The sequence below is a fragment of the Henckelia pumila genome, chromosome 2 (assembly GCF_033568475.1).
Source record: "Henckelia pumila isolate YLH828 chromosome 2, ASM3356847v2, whole genome shotgun sequence".
Lineage (NCBI taxonomy): Eukaryota > Viridiplantae > Streptophyta > Magnoliopsida > Lamiales > Gesneriaceae > Henckelia > Henckelia pumila.
Window position 1 is genome coordinate 173,799,865 of NC_133121.1, and position 19,985 is coordinate 173,819,849.

At 36.3% G+C, this 19,985-nt stretch overlaps 1 protein-coding gene across 2 annotated transcripts; it reads right to left on the reverse strand.

Moving 5' to 3' along the window:
- Window positions 1-289: 289 nt before the first annotated feature.
- Window positions 290-17,693, reverse strand: LOC140884619 (5'-3' exoribonuclease 3). 2 transcript variants are annotated; one of them, XM_073291420.1, is made up of 23 exons: window positions 17,294-17,693; window positions 15,248-15,350; window positions 15,073-15,149; window positions 14,797-14,988; window positions 14,525-14,644; window positions 14,341-14,403; window positions 13,963-14,112; window positions 13,706-13,870; window positions 12,479-12,556; window positions 12,305-12,391; window positions 11,220-11,567; window positions 10,861-10,956; window positions 10,140-10,235; window positions 9,904-9,974; window positions 6,398-6,526; window positions 6,221-6,297; window positions 6,080-6,120; window positions 5,897-5,971; window positions 5,653-5,810; window positions 5,028-5,132; window positions 4,855-4,930; window positions 4,597-4,676; window positions 290-1,550 (listed from the first exon to the last, which is right to left on the reverse strand). In XM_073291420.1, exons 1-23 carry the CDS (start codon window positions 17,495-17,497, stop codon window positions 686-688), a joined length of 3,456 nt encoding a protein of 1,151 aa, XP_073147521.1. In that variant the 5' UTR covers window positions 17,498-17,693; the 3' UTR covers window positions 290-685. The 2 variants fall into 2 exon arrangements, with proteins under 2 accessions (XP_073147521.1, XP_073147522.1); XM_073291421.1 differs by lacking the exons at window positions 15,248-15,350; window positions 17,294-17,693 and having other exon boundaries at window positions 14,797-14,984; window positions 15,073-15,144.
- Window positions 17,694-19,985: the final 2,292 nt, after the last annotated feature.

Consider the following 19,985-nt stretch of genomic DNA (forward strand, 5'->3'; position numbering starts at 1 on the left):
CTAAAACATTTAATAGTAAATTGGTTTTTAATTATATATGTTTACCTCCATACCTCTGTTATTTTGATCCTCTGTAATCTGAACCTCTTTGTTATTTTGATCTCTATGATATATAATTTAAATTTAGACCGCTATTTTTGTAGATGCTAATGTGTATAATAGTATCACGTCACTTCCAATTGAAAAATACTAAAATTTCCAAAATGAAATACCTTAAATTTGATAATATAAATAAAATCGAAACGTAACAATTTTAGGACAATAAATGCAGTTTCCCGACATTTAATAAGATAATATGATATCAACAACAGAACTATCTCATTAACAAAATGCAAACGACGAAATATAGATCACTCAAGAATTCAACTCTAGATATACCTTCCCTGAAAGTATCGTCCTAAAACACCAAGAAAGATATCCAAATTTATTACACCTCAGTATCCTAAAAAATGGAAAACACTCAACATGGAAAATTTAGCGTACCGATACATTTTACAACAAATGGAAAGGCTAAAATAAAATTGGTGAAATGAATAAGAAAATAAGCTGCCAAGGCCCTAGCCTTATCCTATATTTCAGCTACTTATCATCCTATAAAACTAAAACTGGCCTTTCCTGATTGTTACGATATAAATGACCCTTATGGAGCGATATTCAACCAATCAATCCAATCAGCATAACAACTCTATCTGCGATAATCCGAGTTTGCACCCCTATCTAAAGCTGAGAAATGGTTACCTGATTGACGAGGACGGTTGTATCCTCTGCCACCATTTGGGTTAGCTGGTGGGTTGAACCCTCTGCCACCATTTGGGTTAGATGATGGGTCGAACCCTCTGCCACCATTTGGGTTAGATGGTCGGTGGAACCCTCTGCCACCACTCGGGTTGACTGGTCGGTGGAACCCTCTGCCACCACTCGGGTTGGTCGGTGGGTTATACCCTCCGCCAGCATTTGAGTTAACCGGGGAGTTGTACCCTCCGCCACCACTTGGGTTAACTGGTAGCACCCAATTGCTGCTTGAATGGTTATGACCAGGACCCCCATATGATCTATGCACCCCAGTATTATTGTATCTACTCTGTTGGTGCTGAAACGAAGCTTGGCCAGCATAGCCATGAGAAGGTTGGGCGTAACCAGGCCCACCATGCTGTGGTGGACCCTGCGGGTAGTAGTCACGTCTAGAGTAACCCCTATTGTGAGGATCATTCCACTCGTCGTAATCTTGATGGGATCTGTTATACAGGTTATTATTAGTTGGTGGTGCATAGGGTTGCTTATAATTCGTATAGTTTGAAGATCTATGCTGATTTCCACCATCCATCGGCGGATAGCCTGAACTAGTTTGCATTATGCCACGTTCTCTGACAGAGTACATATGGTTTTGGTAAGGCTGATGAAGCGGGCCATATCCCTGTGGTCGATGGGGGGGATACATCTGACCAGGATGACCATTTCCATCTGCCCTTACCTGTAAACTATTCACAACAAGCCGATGTGCGGCCTCTCCAAGCTGTCGGCCTGATATTGATCCATTCAGGTTATCACGCCTGTCATAGAATTACCAAATCAGCAATATCTTCAATAAAATTTAGCAATGTCTAGCCCTTGAGCTTTTCATATATAGTCGAGCTCCAAAAAATGTTTTAATCTCCACTTTCTATTTGATTGATAAGTTACTATCATAATATGAATCAATCAATCAATCAATCATCTAAATGCATGGAAAAGAAGTGCCATTCATCAACACACAGGAAACAAGAAACTGGAACACCATTGTTACGTACCTGGGAATTGGGCTTAGAAGTCCAATATTGGGCCTATATTATTATGGGCTTAAGATAGTTGGGATTGATAGATACTTACGGAAGCCAATATATTCTAAGGGGCGGGAGAATGTAGAGATTCATTCAGGATATTTGTCATTGGAAAACTACTAGCTTAGCTAGGGAGCTACAGAGGCTTACTCTGGGATTTTAATTCACATTTGTATGCATTTCGTTCTTTTGCTTTATAATTTGAAATATGAGGATTGAGGATCCTAACAATTGGTCCGACCTGCCGGATCAGTTCGAGAAAGAAGACGATCTGACAGCCAGCGAGGAAGAAAGATTGGAAGTCATGGAGACGGCGTTGATCGAAATGAGGGAGAGAATGAAAAGTATGGCAGAAACTACAAAAAACATGGCGGAGGAGATGACATCACTTAACCAGTCTCTCAGATCTCTGCTGGGATTGAAGCCATTGGTAGAACAACTCATTCCAGCGGCAGTTAGAATTCGTTCTGTGATCCAAGGCCGAGAATCACAAAAAGCACAAAATGAAAATGAGAAAGGGAAGCAAAATTTGGTCGACAAGTCCAAAGATCTGGCAACCGAAGTGCAAGAGACTAACCAGATTGTTGAAGAGGAGATCTCGGTTCAGAACAAGGAGGTCCAAGGCAGTGAGAAATCGAGCCAGACCGTGAGAAAACTTGAACATCATGGGTTGGGAAGAGTTGTTGCCATAGGTGAGTGGGCAGAGGAGTTACAGTGCAACTTCGATGGTAAGCGTACTCTGATAGAAACATCCATGGAATCATGGACCAAAAGGAAGGAGGCGAAGGAGTTCCAGTTCGTTAACCTCACAGATATGGCAAAGAGGTATCGAGAGCAATCGGCGGTTGGTTGGGATCCGGTGGTTAGAATTCCCGTGCGAGTTTCAGATGTATACCCAAAGCTCCGATGGTTTCAATTGACCCAAAGATCCGATGGTCGTAAGGTGGTGAATTCCCAGGCTACTGTTGTGACGTGGTCGAAAGAGTGCAAGAGGTTAGGGCTTCAGATTGTAAGGAATGAGTATTGGGCAACCCAAGAGTGGGCTAAGACCGAAAAGGGATACATGGGCTATGTTTCTATTAAGCCTAAACTTGTCTATTGGAAAGAAGAGGAAGCCCATGACCCAATTACAATTATTAGGGTTTGGGAGATGAGTAGCGAGATTGAGGACGAATTGAGAAGCAATGGGTTGGGTCTTTACAGATACATTGGACTGGGCCTAGATAAACCATTTATTAACCATTTTAGGTGTAGGAATTCAGAAATGATCCCAGCGGCCCACTGTTTGTTGCGATTAATAGAGGAAAATATTGGTGAGCAGCGCGACAGAAACTTCAATCTGGGCCAGGTGAGGAACGTAACAACAGATGGATTTTTGTTGCCATCAATCGGGAAAAGGTTTTCCGAACAAGAGTGGGAAAAAGCTAGGGCAGAAGAGTTGAGAAGACAAAAAGAATTGAGAGGAGAAAGTGTGGTAAGTTGCACATTCAATTTGGTTGGGTTGCTGATGTATCGGGTGGAAGTTGAGGGTATTACTCTTGCTGTTGATCCTCTTCCTTTTCTGGATTTTGGTAATGTTTTGGCTAACCTTGGTTTTGAGACTATAGTATTTGATGTTGGTTGGAAGGGTCTAAGTGGGTTTTGTCCAAGTTTTGGAAGTCGACATGCTGGTGCTCATATTGTTATTGGGGTGGAAACCTACATGTTTCCAGTTGCAGTCCGGGAAGACACGAATCTTGGTGAGATCTTGCATAGTGGAAGGTTTGCATTTGCCTCAAAGAGTTGGATTGAAGTGCAATTATCCATGACTAACGTGATGGCTGATGTTCAACAGGAAAGGATTGACTTTGTTCCTGGCTTACATGCTCCATGCTCAGTGATTACTGGGATTATATCACTTGTTCCTGTTGCAAAATTCTGGGCTGATGTCGGAAATAAATTAGATGCAGATAGCCATGCTATTCAAGGACTGATTTTTGCCATAAATGCTGGGTTTCAACAATTGTATTTGGCTGGACAAGGGGGAAATGGCTGTTCCTTTATTATCCGAGTTGATGGGTTGATTGATGCTAACAAGATATGGGACAGAGGGAAAGAAGTTACCCTCTGTGCCAATGAAAATGAATTGTGGGTGAGGAGATTGATATATGCCGAGTTGATTGTTCAATTAGTAATTACATGATGATGGTAACAACTACTTCATCCAAATGGAAGAGATGGGTGTACTGGTGATGGGAGTTTGGTTTCAAATGATCGCAGAGGCTGGAGAGGATGGGAGAGAAATGGACATGACGTTCGTAACAGCGGTGATGACAACACAATGGGCACTGGAGGCTAGGCTGCAGTCAAGTTCCAACAACTGGTTGCTGAAGCAATGGCAGAGAACAAGAATCAACCAATGACTCTTAGCCTTGAGGACAAGGCTAATTTGAAGGAGGGGAGTATTGTTACGTACCTGGGAATTGGGCTTAGAAGTCCAATATTGGGCCTATATTATTATGGGCTTAAGATAGTTGGGATTGATAGATACTTACGGAAGCCAATATATTCTAAGGGGCGGGAGAATGTAGAAATTCATTCAGGATATTTGTCATTGGAAAACTACTAGCTTAGCCAGGGAGCTACAGAGGCTTACTCTGGGATTTTTATTCACATTTGTATGCATTTCGTTCTTTTGCTTTATAATTTGAAATATGAGGATTGAGGATCCTAACAACCATTCAAAATACGAAACTTGTGTTCATATGTTGCTATACATCGAACAGTAGAAACAGTATACCTTTCATTATCAAATGGCTTCCTTCCAGAATCCTCATGCCAAAGTACAGGTTCTGGTTTTAGATCACCAAATGTCACAGTCTGCATTTACAATGACAAGTAGAATTTAGAGTTTATTACCTTTGAAGTCTGCCTCACTGAAATGGTTGCCATATATATATCAGTAAGTCTGCTACTCTACTTGTTTTTCTTTGCTCTGCTATTCTAATTTGGTAGTACATATATTGCACATATATATTTATGAAAAAAAAATATTCACCTTCTCGGGGAAAATGACCCCAGGTGGAGGTCGAGTAATGTGCCTGTGTGTGTCAGGTAGTATATATATTGCACATCTGTATGTGAACAAAAACTCAACAGTTAAAAGGTGTTGATTTAAAGAAGATTTTTAGAAATTACAATAGCATCATCATGAAGTACAGAGGGGTTTACATGACTTGATTGTTTGTGATGTCTTCCATCCCTTCAACCGGTGATCTAAACACAGGAGGACAGGGATCTCCGAAGCAAAGCGAAATATAACCATTCATTCCACCGCTGCATTTAGGCTTAAAAAACATCAGAACAGTCCAACAGAGTTCAACTTACCAGTTATAAACATAAAAGGAAGATTACTCCCACTACTTGCAAAATTTAACTTCTAAATCAACCATAACATGTGGAGGAAAACCTGCACGCACACATTCAAAAGATATGAAGAAGAAATCTAGTCACCGCATCTACTTGGTGAAACCAGCTATAAAATTTGGGGCAGCAACTCTCGCTCATTTTCCAATCCAAAGTTGATGAAACAGTGAAATAACAAATATGTGCAATGTAAAATAACATCTTCACTTCTTCAACCGGTATAAATACTTGAAACGCTCTTCCATTTTTCCCATTTCGAAATATGAGTGAATAATAAAGTGATCATCACACATTTTGGGTTCCCATCCATGATCCATGTGAATTTAACTACTACCATAACAGCGCAAGGCATTCCAGACAACCTCAAAATGAATAAAGCGTGAACTCACGGGTTATCTAATGCATGACAAGAAAATTTAGAAAGACAAACCTGGCTCCTGGATCTATGCGCTCCTTTATCTTAACTCTTTCTTCGTTTTTCAGCTGCTTACATCGATCATCAAGAGAGAATACGTATGGGGATAGCGTGTGAGATGATGAAATAAAAAGCATGTTAGACATCACACTATTTCTCCGCATTTCCTCTTCCTGAAGAAAGGAGATCGAGTGAGTTGGCATAAATGTCCTGCATCTCAAACCAGAATTATGATTCAGAAACTGGAAGCCATACTTACTGTAAGAGTATGCTCAACTTTTGCCACCTCTGCAAGTAGACGGCTTTCATTAATGAAAGGCAGCTTAGCAATGCCCTAAATTAAAAGGGTAAACCACAAAACTGTAACTTAAATGATGAGAAAATATTTAACTATATGTTGTCTTGAAAAGTTAAAATTCACAATGCGAATTCTCTAGCATACCTGCCAAGAGAACCGCTTTCCGTTCATATCCACTTCAAAATCTTATGTGCAAAAAAAAAGCAAGAAGTTTAAGAAATATACATTCTTCATACCAGGTAAAGAGAAGCACATGAAATGACACATGAAAACATTTGACAATACCAGTAGGATAAAAATCAGAGATCGGTGAGTTCCGATCAGTCATCAATTTCCTGTAATGTGCAGGTAAAGCATGGGAACTGCAAAAAAAAAACAAAAAAAACAAATAAACTAGTTAGGACATAAAAAAACATTAAATCATTTGATTTCATAAACCGAAGGAGAGAAGATTAGTCCAACCTTGCAGCAGGAAAAACACCCAGCAATTGATTGAAGGGTTTAAACGGAGATCCTAATGTAAAGCTTATATTCAGTTGTCCAAGATCCTTGAGATCTGAAGCAAATGGGGCATAATGGTATGGATAAAACCTGCCAAAATTCAAATGGAGCAGTCAGAGCAGGTTTATCATCAAGAGAGATTGAATCAAAAGTCACATATCGTGTGGGAGAAGGTAAAAGAGAGAGTAAAAATAAATATCAAATTCCCTCATCCAAGTAGAGTATAATTTCCAATCCAGTACACCAAAACTTTAAATACACGCATTAAATCTGAAAATGAAGTTACAAATGCAAGCAACGGTTTTAAATCATTATCATGCGTCCAGTCAAAAAAGAAGCAAAAAGAAAAAAAGAAAAGAAAAAACATGATGTGATGACGGTGATTCCAGATAGCTTGCTGATCCCTTTGTTTTTTTTATTTCATCATTTCAAATTACACTTTAGTTTCTCGTTCCTTTTTACAATTAGGTACCGTTTGGTACGATGGTTAAGTAATCTATGTATAATTTATCTTATCCAATTTCGAGTTCTTCTTGCCATATTATTTATCCATCTATTAATTATTTATTATACATCAATCAAATCATTAATTATTTATTTTACGTCAATCAAATTATTAAATTTAAATTACTATATTACCCCTTTTAAATAATATTATTCATATTTTATTTATATTATTAAAAGAACAAAATGGTAATTTATCATTTTTATATAAAATTTAATCAATCAAATCAAATAAACTATAATCTATCAATCAAATCAAATAAATTATAATCTATCAATCAAATCAAATACTATATTAACTATCATTTTTTATTACATTATATTACTTAACTATATATTATTTATCTCATCATACCTACCAAACGGTACCTTACCGTATGTCCCCATATAATTACAATCAATTCAAATTGTAGTATGACCCTTAATTGATTTTAATAATTATGATATTACCCCTATTTGAATAAAAAACAAATTAATTATTAATTATAAAAAAGAATATACTGCATGCGCACTGCTATATTATAAGACATAAACGATGTGCAAGTATGAGAGCATAATTGCTAAAAAAATACACAATTGCTGGGAAGAACTTTTCCGCTTTCTGAGCAACTGGAATGGAATAGTGTTACAGGCTCAAATATGTTCGGCTTAGAAAGCCTATATAAGCCTAATGGTCCAGAACATTTAAAAAGGGTAACTTGAATGGTGGAAAGGCAGAAGGGGGGGACAGAAATATATTTTGTTATTGATATTGTGAAATTCTTGTTGCCTTTGAGTCATTTGGAAGAATTAGATCATAACAATTGGTTCAACCTGCCGGATTCGAAGTCGGAGGGCAAAAATCATGGAAACAACTAGGAGTGGCGGAAGAATGGAGGCAATACACAAGGCAGTGATCGATGAGGAACAGAGAGATTACTGATGACTTTCAAAGAAAATAGAATTCATGCATCCCTTGCTGTTAGAAATCAAATATGCGATGGAAAGATTTATCAAAGCAAATATGAAGATCTCCGCAACTTGCTTGGAGGAAACTTCCCAAACCACAAGTAATATCCACAGTAACACTGGAGATGAACCCAAAAAAGGGGAGTCAAGAAAAGGCAGTGGAGAGGCTAAACAAGCTCTGAAGGTCAAAGTGGAAGAGACGAAGAACAGACTATAAGACAGGAAGATATCATGGGCCCAAATTTATTTGATCTTGGAAAAATAATGAGGTAAATATAAGTGAAACAGAAAATAGCCAAGAGGAAAATGGTTTTTGATGAGAACAAACTTACTAATGGAGTGAATTTACCTGGGTTGGATAGTATCAGCCCATTGGTGTGGAAACCTCGGACTGGAGTACAATACTTGGAGACCATTGTCGATCTTCCAAGGGCAGTCACCTGTATTAAAGGGCGGAAGGTCCACCGGTTTTGGGAAATTGAAAGGAATAACATACATAAATTGGGAGAATCTCACAGAGGAATTGATTGGTAAAATCAATTATCGCAAGGCTCGTGAGAGGGCTCTGGAGGGTGATGAATACTCAATACAGGGGCATTTTTTCAGTAGGCCCAAACATAGAATTTGGGATCGGGGAGTACATGGCCCGACTACAGATACGAGGGAAATTACATTGGATCATCATGTGGGAAAAGAGATTGTAGAGAATAGGAGTGGTGGGTATAGAGAGTTCAGGCTGGACTCAACCCATAGTCATCTGCAGAAGAACGATTCCCAGCAGCAGCAACAGAAACCAACAAAACAGGAATGGGCAAGGACAGAAGAATTATGGCAAGAAACAGCAATTTGCAAAGCTCAAATTTTAGGGTGCTCTGACGCAGTGAGAAATTTCGCAATTGAAGGTGTCAAGTTGGTTATTTTGCATGATGGGCGGACTGAGGAAGATTTTGACGAAGGAGAAACATTTGTTTCATGGATTGATGAAATTTCTCAGGAGGTATTTTCACATGCTGAAGGTATTGTTAGCCAAGCGCGTGGCTCCTATAGGCATAAGAGTACTGGCGGTCAACCTCCGCAGCAACCTCATTTCCGTTGGCTCTGTTGGCTTGCAGAATAAAAAAAGAGGATTGCATGATTCGTTTCTGGAGGATGCTCCTAAGAACTGGTTGTATCTCAGACAAGAAAATGTCCCATATAGGCGTCTAGATGCTGATGTGATAAGAGAGATCATTGAATGGCCTACTAAAAGACAATCCCAAGATTTCTCTGGCATCAAAAGAAAGTCATCCTCACGTTTCTAGAAACTCAAGAGTCATTAGACAGGTTGGTGTTGGGGCAAGGTGTTCATAGCAGAAAAAAGAAAGAAGGAAATAGCTTGGTTGTATGCAGGGGTTCAAGTATCAAAGGAGAGAAGTTGGGATATTGTTCAACCTAAGAAAAATAGAAAATTGAATTCCAGCCTTGAGGGCAAGGGCTGAATTTCAAGAGGACCGTATTGTTATGGGCTCAAATACGTTAGGCTTAGAAAGTCTGCATAAAGCCTCATGGTCAAGAACATTTTAAAAGGGCAAACTTGAATACGGAGGAAAGCCAGAAGGCGGGAAAAGGATACATATTATGTTGTTTAGAAGGGCATTTGGGCATTCTAATTCTGTTTGGATAACTTTCGCTAGGGCAAAAGTTTCTCTTGTACAAATACTCAGATCGTAGCATCAATTTGTTGTCATCAATATTTAGTTAGTGATATTCTGAAATTGTTGTTTATTGAGTCATTTGGAAGAATTAGATCGTTCAAATAGCATAGGGCTGCTTTTTAGGGTCAAGACCTTTAAACATTCATTTATATTATGCCATGTCCTACACAATTTAATGACGATATCATAATAAACATTGTATGCCAAATGTATCCAAGTGTATGAAAACTAAAAGATGAAGATAAGAACCGAGGGAAAGAAAAAGTTTAAAGTCTTCAATTTTCAGTCAGAATGATGTCAAAAGCACGCGAAAGAATTTACCATTGCCATGAACAGACACCTTCATAGTAGTAATGCATAACCCAACATAACCCTTCTGTGTATCTCAGAACCTGAAAAAAATCAAATACTTCTGCATTCAATACCACAGCGTACACTACATACATCCAAATTTAAGTAAAGTAGGATGATCAAAGTTTGCATAGAGCATCACAAAGTTGAAAATATTATTGGTCAAACAAGTTTTTTAAAGCAACGATAATGTCTGAACAGCTTACCACATCTCTTCGTACTGCTTCTAGTTCCTCGGGAGTTGTTACAGAAAATTTCTCTTTGTAATACCTCTCTTTCCACCCTGGTTCTCCTAATTTAACCTACGATAAGCACGAAAAAGTCAAAAAAATGAAGCTGGCTAAAGAAATCCAGGTGTATAAAAATTAGTTAGAATGTGTAAGTTGACCTCCTCAACATCACAAGGAGTTCTTCTGTAGTTGTCCCTAATAACATGATGAGAGAGATTCATTGGTGCTAAGCAAATAATTACAGTTCATCTCTTCACAAAAAATCAAATCCACAATCAAACATTAGAAAATAAATTAGAACTTAGAAGGGTATCTTTTTCATATATACTTTCATCAGCCATAAAACATTCAAAAAATTTTGCCTCAAAAAGGGCACAAAGCTTTTCCCAACTGATTGATTATTTTAGTCATTGCTTAATCCTTATCGGCTATAAAATGCACTCTCTCAACATACTGTTCAAACTCCGAAAATAGTAAAATTAAGAATCTTCATCACGTGGTTAGAAGTTAAACTCAAACAAACACTTGGATCAATACAAAGTCAAAAAGAAAATACAATTAAATAGCATATACAAAAGCATACAGAAGCTTTGTTGCCACAGGGAGTGTACATGCGCAAATTTATCTCATCCACATAAGAGTGACGGTGTGACCTAAAATCATATGAAGTTAAAAGAAGGTATATTAAAGTTCAAACCTTGTCTTCCTCTGCATTATCCATATTGAATACATCGGACTTCTCGCGGAGCGAATTTTTAAGCTTTGTTTTCAACTCTTCTTTGTTTTCCTGTACCTGAATGGCAACATAAATAAAACCGAGTTGAGTGGGATTGTGATGGTTTTAAAATGCTAAAAAGCAATTCAAGATAACAAGTATGAAGCCAATAAGAATTGTAGCAATGATAGATAGTAGCCTCAATCCCTAAGAGCAAACCTCAGGAGTTTGAGACCAGACCAACAAATGATAAACCAAAATGTATAGGCTGGACAAATCAAAATAAAAAGGAAAAAGAAAAAGGATCTATGAAGTGCTTATCCAGAACGAAGAAAACATACTTCAATTTCTAAACTATTCTCAGCTTCAACAATGGCTGCACCTATAGTGGCCCCAGAGTCCACTCGTGTAACTTTTTGGGCACGGACATAGTTTCTTTTATCTTCTGGTGTTTCAGATTGTTTGCAATGAATGTCAAGGACAGACAAACTAGAGGTAGCTTGACCAAGTTGATTGCGTCCAAGAAGAGTTGAATCTTTCTGTTGATAGGGTGAAGGTAAAGGACCAGAAGCAAGGCGAGAACCATGGAAACGAGCAACTGGAACTAGAGACTCCGGTTTTACACGGGGTTCAATATCATCGCCTCGTTTTGCTTGGCTTTTATCACGCTTGATTCTTTCAGCTTGCCTCTGTAATGTTTATAAGAGGTATATTTTATAATCCTCGTAATCTATTAGCATATCTTCGGAACACAAGCAAACAATGTGGAGAATAATAAAATTAACGAAAGCATATAATCAGTACGTCACGTAACAAATTAAAACCATAATTATCTGCAATAGCTCTGGTCATGAAGACGAAATCTAACCTAACAAAAAAATGAATGCAGATTATCACATTATGAAGCTGTCATCGAATGCTAGAAACCACTGATCATAATGAGAAAAATGAAAGAAGTAAAAGTGCAAGATGAGTTATGCACCTTCCTACATTCCAGCAAAGGGTTTTCATCATGTTCACTAGAAAAATTAAAAATCATTTGATTTTCGCGCTCGAAGTGCCTTGTTATGGACCACGCACTCATGACTTAATTCCACTGTTTTAGCTCTAGAAAACCATGCTAGCAGTTTGCACAATTATAATTTTAATAGTATAAACATCACAATCATGAGTGCATCTTACAGCACCATAACAGACAATGGTTGCCCATCATCACTATTTGCTTCTTCGTGTCATAAACAGTTCATTTAAGTAACATCACAAAAAGTGAATAATAAAAGATACCGGAAAACCGCAAGAGAATCTCTTCCACAGTAGATGTAATAAGACAAGGAGAAAATTTATCAGATTTTAAAATCACTTTCAGCGCATGATAATATTAAACACCAGATTGGCAACCATGATTTCAGCTATTAGGAAAACCAACTTGATGCAATCGAGCCCTTTTCTGAAATATTTTATCTTCAAATGCTCCCACGGCTTGGATAAAGTGCTCCACCCGGCTCAGGTTCGGCTGGTAAAGGAAGAGCAACCATAACATAACTTTGTTACATATTAGGAAACAATAGTATGAACAACAGCATCCTTTGAGATCCGTTACCTTGCTTCCATCAGTTAAGTACCCACCCAAACCCCTCAATTCCTTTTTATAAACAGCCATCAGCAAGTTAATCGCACCCTATAATTGTGAAAGTGTAAGTGCATAAATAAATTAAATTGCAGCAAAATATACATGAAACTCACACAGGCAAATGAAATTCATATAATGTAGCATATGTAACCACACCACGCATTACAAACGAGTAGAGTTCTGGTGCGAAACATAATTCGAACCAGAATGCCGACACTGTTGTGGTAGAACAGATGTAACAAGTATACTTATAAACCAGTCGATACAGCAAACCAGAAGGATAACTTCAGTAAGACCAAACTCAACAGTACTTAATCAGCGATAAAAAAACGCCATCCATTTCAAACAAACTCAACAATTTAAAGCTCCTCAAGTTAGTGGCAGAAGAATTTTCCACCACCAACAGTGCAGTTAGTTTCCCAGAACTCACATCCCGTGTATGAGTTAAAAATTAAGATGCAAAAAAACCTAAGTAATAAAACATCCCCCAAAAAATTTACTAATTATTCAACCCAGATGTATGAATGTATTTTTTGCTAAGTGATACATGTCGTTTTCAGTACTTTATTTTTCTCATGAAATTAGCATCTTGAATCATCTCCTTAGTTAAACATGGACCATATCTGACAGGATATCCGTCTATCAATAAAGATATAGTATTCACCTCCAATTTTTTAACAGTATCAATTTGGTTTTGCATGGAAAAAAGCTAGAGCGAACAGCTCATTTTAGGCCCCGTATGGACAAGCACTTGTTAAGACGTTTTTTATAAAGTGTTTTTTTCAAAAAATTTACAAAATGTTTTAAAAGTTGTTTTAAGAATAAATATGTTTTTAGACATTTACAATTAAAAAGTAATACTTTATCATTGCCTTCAATTATAATTTATATTTATATTTATATATATATTATAAAAACATCAAAAAACACATCTCACTTGTTCTTTAAAACTATACTTGAGAACATTTTTTTAAAAATGTTTCACAAAATAACACACTTTAAGTTTTTTTTCCACTTATATAACACTAACAACGTTTTTAAAGTACATGTCCAAACGAAGCCTTACACTTTACAGCTCAAGCTAATATCACCTTCATGTGACAAAGTAAGAATGCATGTAATTGAAGTCAAAAGTATGCAGCCTAGGCACAAAATTGAACTACCAAAAGGAAAATCGAAAAGATCGATAGAACACACCTCACGGATCTCAAGTGTGGGCATATGCGGCAAAAAATCATTACCGACAAAGAAACAGATGAATATGAAATCATCGACTATGCATTCGATATCAAGCTCAAAAGGAAGATTAGGTATCCTCATCTCATATTCTAGGTATTCCCGAAGAGTCCAGATGTTCAGAAACTGCAAGTAGATCACAATTTAGTTTCTGATAGATCTGTGCCAAGAATCAAAATATAATGGCATTCCACATATATATGAACTATGAAGCAAACCTGATAAGGCTTCTTCGGAACGATCTCAGCTTCACCTTTCTCGTCAAACTCCCCAGCCTTTCTTTTTGCCTTCCCTTCGCAATGCGCTGCCAAATGACCAACTTGACCGCATAAAAAGCACTTGTCTTGTTGTCCAGGAGTAAATACAACCTAGAATAAAAACGAAGCACCCACCATTGAAATGTAAGTTAAAAGTCGGGAATAAAAGCAGCATATGCAGAACAAACCCAGTCAGTTAAGTTCACTTTGTTATATGAGTTTAACATCAGTATCATTGTTGCCATTGAAATGTAAGACCTTAAAATTTCAAAACTCCTTAATAAGCATCATATTAATGACAAATACAAAAAACAAATTATAAATGGGTAAACCATGCACCTCTCTCAGTATTGAAAAATGAGCTTCATGAGTGGCCAAAGCCAGCATAATCAGATCAGCATCCTGACATGGAATACCACATAAGAGTCGAATAATGCAGGGACACGATGGAGAAAAAATGTACGGCCTCAGGTGGAAGAGGTAAAAATATTTAACATTAAAAATCGAAAAGTAGAAAATGTACCAAACCATACAGACAGTGGCGAGTATTAGGATCACAACCAGGTAGATTCCTTTGCAGACGGATGTATGACATAATTTTGTGTTCCCCTTCACCAGGAACATTGGCGTCAGAAAGGATCACCTTCACGGAAACAGGGTAATTTGAATAAAATTGCCGCATTAGCAGTGCAGATCTAGACATTTTCAAGATGACAGCACAACTGAACTTTAAAATAAAACGTAATCTGATTCATATTATAAAGGCATCATGGGATGAGTTTGAACAAACAATACCTTGATATTTTTCCAGCCAGGATCATTGTTTAATCTGAGATGAATGTAATATTGCAGAGCAGTAGATAAAACAGCCATGAAGGGTGTTCCCGGTGTGATAACATTAGAATCAAAAACTTGTGATTCCTGTTTTGGTGGAAGCTTCCTTCCTTCTCGCTCGAACTCTGCTCGTAACCTTTCCTCTTCAGCTGCCTAAGAAATAATATTTAACAACAGAATGGTGGCAAATATTTTACATCATAACCTTCGAAGAAGAATTAATATGAGGACTCATACCGCATCCGCGGCATCTTTGGCCGCTCGGAAACGCCTTGACCGTTGTTGATTCATCTTAGCCCTTGGTGCAACACCATCTGCCAAGAAACATCAGTTTGAGGCTGATGCATTAGATCTAAATCTCCTTCCATCAAATAGCACACAAGTAGCAAATCATTGTAACTTTTTCACTCACCAATGGCCATGTAAAGAAGCTTACGTGGCCGAACCATCACAAAAAGCCGATCTATATAGTCAAACATGCATTGAAACACTTCATCAAACGTGGTCGGAGAAGGCTGCATAATCAATTAAAGTAAAACATTATATAAAAATAAGAGTTGGAGTGGTCTTGGAATTAAACATGATACTGGAATTAATTGACAATATAACAAGTGAAAAAGAAAGGAAAAGAATGGCTGCTTTGATGAATTTATCCGAGTATATATAAGCGATATAAAAATATGTAACAAAGAGACAACATTGCAGTTAAAAAGCTGTTACGGAACTTTGGGATTGGATTATTGGGCCTAACTGGTCATGGATTCATTTTTAAAAATTGAAAAAATCAATTGGGCCATAAAATTTTCAACTTTTGATGAAACGTGCAGCTCATCCTAAGACGCAACCTGCGCCCAGCAAAAGACATGAACCGCAAGGGGTGCACTCGAGCCATGCCTAGTTGTGCCCAATGCTTAGGCGGCTAGACGCACATAAGGATGACAATGTATCAGGTTTTAGTCTAATCCACTAGGACCTGAGACCCAGCCCATTACAATTTTGAAGGATCCAAGACCTGTCCCGCCCCATCTAAATCTGAACTCATACACACCCAAGCCATACCTAAAGTTAACAAAAGTAGGAAATATCAGGTTTTGTACCACTCCAAATCTCATATGCAGTCGTACTGTGCCTTTTATTTAGCATAGATCCGTCAAACCCGTTAAATCCATCAGATAATTATATTTATAACATTTTTTTTACTTTTTAACTTGTATGATGATATCAAAATACTAAACAAAAAATCAAACAAAGTGTATAATACAATTTCCACATAATATCAAATGTAGCACTTCTACAGAACCAATGAGTCATATAAATATACTTTAAAAAATAATAATAATAACAATAATAATAATTCATATAAATCAGCAAACATATTTATTGGATGTTAATAATATAACAAAATCCAATATAAAAACAATCTTCAGAAGAGGAGGGAAGTGAATAAAATAAATGGATACATAAAAACCTAACCGGCCAGGTATCATTAAACTCGTTACCCGACCCATACATATCGGGGTACGAAAATAGAATACCCATTCATAAGTGCAAACCTTTACTTATTATGATCATTCCATATGATCTAAAAGTTAGCCCAAAAAAACTATATGATTGTAACAAAGAAAACACAATCATACAAAGAACTTTGTAACAAAAAAAGAAGGTAAGACTAAAGGTCTGCTGGACAAAGTCGAGGAGGCTGGAATTTAATCTCGTTGTAGGCTTAGAATGATTTTTTGGGTTGGATTCAGTAGTGTAAGCCATGGTTTTTTTTAAACTTTAACAAGAAGCAAGCCACTGGATTTCTTTTTCTTTTTTTTTTTTTTGTTGCAACTCGACAATTTATAATATATTAAGAGGGCAGTCTAAGAAATGAATATGACCAAACTATTTCTTTATTCATAACCAATATTTTGCCTAAAAACGCATTATCCAATGCATGTGACAATGCCTACTTTGATGAAATAGGTCATTCGTTAAATTGAAATTTGGATAGGGTTACTGGCCAAATTCTACCTAAAATTGCATCTTCTGTTCCTTGTGTTTTGCTCAACAAACAACTTGATAACTTAAGGTTTACCTCACAATCAAAAGTTCAAAACATACTAATGAATAAAATTACCACGAAAATCCAATCCTGCGGAAAGGAAAAAAACATCTCAGTGCAGCAGCATCGCAACAAGAGAAAGAACATATCAAAACACAAATTTCCGGACACAACTAAATTAGCTTCATAAAATCATCCAGATTCCTAGTCGTCGGAAAGAGAATTTCCAAGTTATGATTCAATTCTACAGTGCCCTCTCACTTTCACAAGTACTAATACTAACATAAGAAAAACATTAAACCCAGGAATCAAATAGGAAGACAAATAACAAAATTCATAATTAACTACACGAAAGCAAAAACAACACCAACAACAATTAATTAATCAACGCTAATGAAGAAACAAACTTACGCGGTCTTCAGGGTGAAAGCAAGGATGAATAATCCCATTCATATCCAGGTACAGATTATTGTACTCGATTTTGTTAGGGTTTGCCTTACTGGTATCCACCGGAATCTTGACATCCTCGATGACAACCGGCTCTTCTTCAATCACGTCCACAACCACCCTAGGATACTTCTCCGCCAACCACCGGTAAAAAGCTGGAACTCCCATTCTCAATCAATCAAAAATGGAGAAAATTTGATAGCTATTCAGACAAGGATTCAGCAGAAAAACTCCGAAGCTTGCCTGATTGGATAACGAATCCAAAGTCAAATGGGAAACAAATGATTCGAAGACTGGGTTCAGGTTGCAGGAAATTAGGGTTCGGAGAGAAAACCCCGATGAATAACGTAATCACACGGTTGGAGAGAATTTATTTATTTTGTACATAAATAAATATAAATACATTTTTTCCACTTAAAAACCTGATCAAGCTCAATATTATCGTCTTTATTTCATTATCACTGACATAGGTGAACTTTATATTCAATAATATAATATAATATCTACACCTATTTATTAAGCAAAAAAGCCTTAGAAAAACTATTTGGTCTCTTGATATAGCACCCTAATTTTGAAATTTCAAATTATTTGAAAAAAAAGAGTGGGAAATAACTTATATAATACATTATGTTTTAACTACTCTTTATGGTTAATATTTTAACCCAAAAAATATTTCATTTTTTGTTTCCATAAATTTATTAATTTTTTTCGAAATTAATTTTAATAAAAAAATTTAATTTTTTTGTCACACATAACGAGTGTGTAAAAACACGCTAGTATAATATAATATATGAATATCTTGTATTTTACGTATTTTGTTCTTCTTTTTTTTTAAGCCATTAAGTTTAAAACTAAAAAAACTTCACCAAAAGTTAATTTAAGTATTAAGATATCTCTTACTTACTAGTATATAAACAAACGTTCATTATCAGTTGATCAATGTTCGCTCAATCATTTTATTCTTATTTTATATTAAGTAAATATTTTTTCAATTTTATTTATATTTATAGAGTTTTGATATCGGGCAACCGTCGTTGGCAACTATATGAGCACCGACTGACATGGCATGTTGTACATCCAATAAGTAAATGTTACGTCAATCGGTGCTCATGTAGTTGCCCACAACAATTGTCCATGATATCAAAACTCATATTACAATTATTTCTTACTATTTTATGAGTGTCATTTATATAAAATTATAATTTTATTGTTAAATGATTGAGCACAAACATCGTAAAAAAAATAAAAATTTCACAAAATTAAAAACAACATATAAATTAAACGTTTCAAAATATGTAAAATACTAATTCTGCATGGATTGTTGTATTTTCTCCTAATATGTTCAACTAAATCGGTACGAAGTTGGTGAATACACTTATCCGTTGATTGTCACGTACTTCGGAATTTTTCGGGAGATAATCAAACCTCGGTTTAAGACCTAGACATGACCCTCTCATCTTTTACAATTATGTTGTGTTAAATAATGCATATTAACATTTATTTAAAAATAATAATGCATATTAACATAATATGTTTTCGTTTTTTACTTATACCAATAATTAGTTGGACATCTGACAATTACGCATCAAGACTGGAGCAGCTCAAACGCACAAATTTTCTTGCAAACTATTGTCTTTTCTTAAATACCTTTTCTTAGGATCCTAGGCAAATAAAAAAGCATTAACAAATTTAGCTCATTCCGGGCATATTTAATTTGTTGCATAATGTACGTTCATATATTGAGTGTCATTCATAGTGAAACTAATCTCCGGTTTTTTTTTTCAAGACGTTATTGAATATAAGAGATTCATATAGCACGTTAATATCACGTTTTGATTTTGTTATTAAAAATTGTTACCTAGATATTTTAGGTTTTTTCTTATAAATTTAGATTTATTAAAATAGACTAAAAATAATAAATATTTTTTTAGGCACTGAAAACTAATAAAAAAATTTGAAAAGTTGGTGAAGGGCATCCATGTGGGGTGGGCCGACAAGAGCCCTCGCGTGTTAGACTGTTTAAAAAATATTAACGCATTCAAAAATTGAACGCGATGGGCAATAGGCCACATGTGTGGGGGTTATAACACTCACCCACATCAATTGTAACATTATTTTGATGTTATAAGTTCCCGCTTTAAGACCAATGTAGATTCTTTTATATCGTTTGTTTTGTTTCATTACATTTCTTTTAGCTCTTATGTACTTTTGTATTGATTCATAAAAGTTATGACTCCGCGCTACATTGTTATTAAATTTATCGGATCTTTGTTCCATACATGTGAAATAGAATTATTTTACTGCTAGGTTATGTTCAATAATCTAACTACTCTTATAGTGGCATGTCGAGGGAAGGTTTCAATGTATCCTCTTATTGTGTAGATAAAGAAAAAGAAATAAATTTCTACAAACATATTGGAAGTCAACCATGTTTTTATTCCCAAGACCATCAAATACATGAGTTAGAATTAGAGATGATGACTGAAAGGGTTTGGGCCTGGTTTGACCAAACTCGAGACCCGCCCCATCAATAATAAAATGGACTCACAATTTGTCTTGACCCGCCTCATATTTTGCCCCGCCCTGCTTTAAAATTCCGCGGGTATGATTAAAGAGGGAGAGACAAGATCAGAGCAACCAAAGAGCCCGAAGAAAG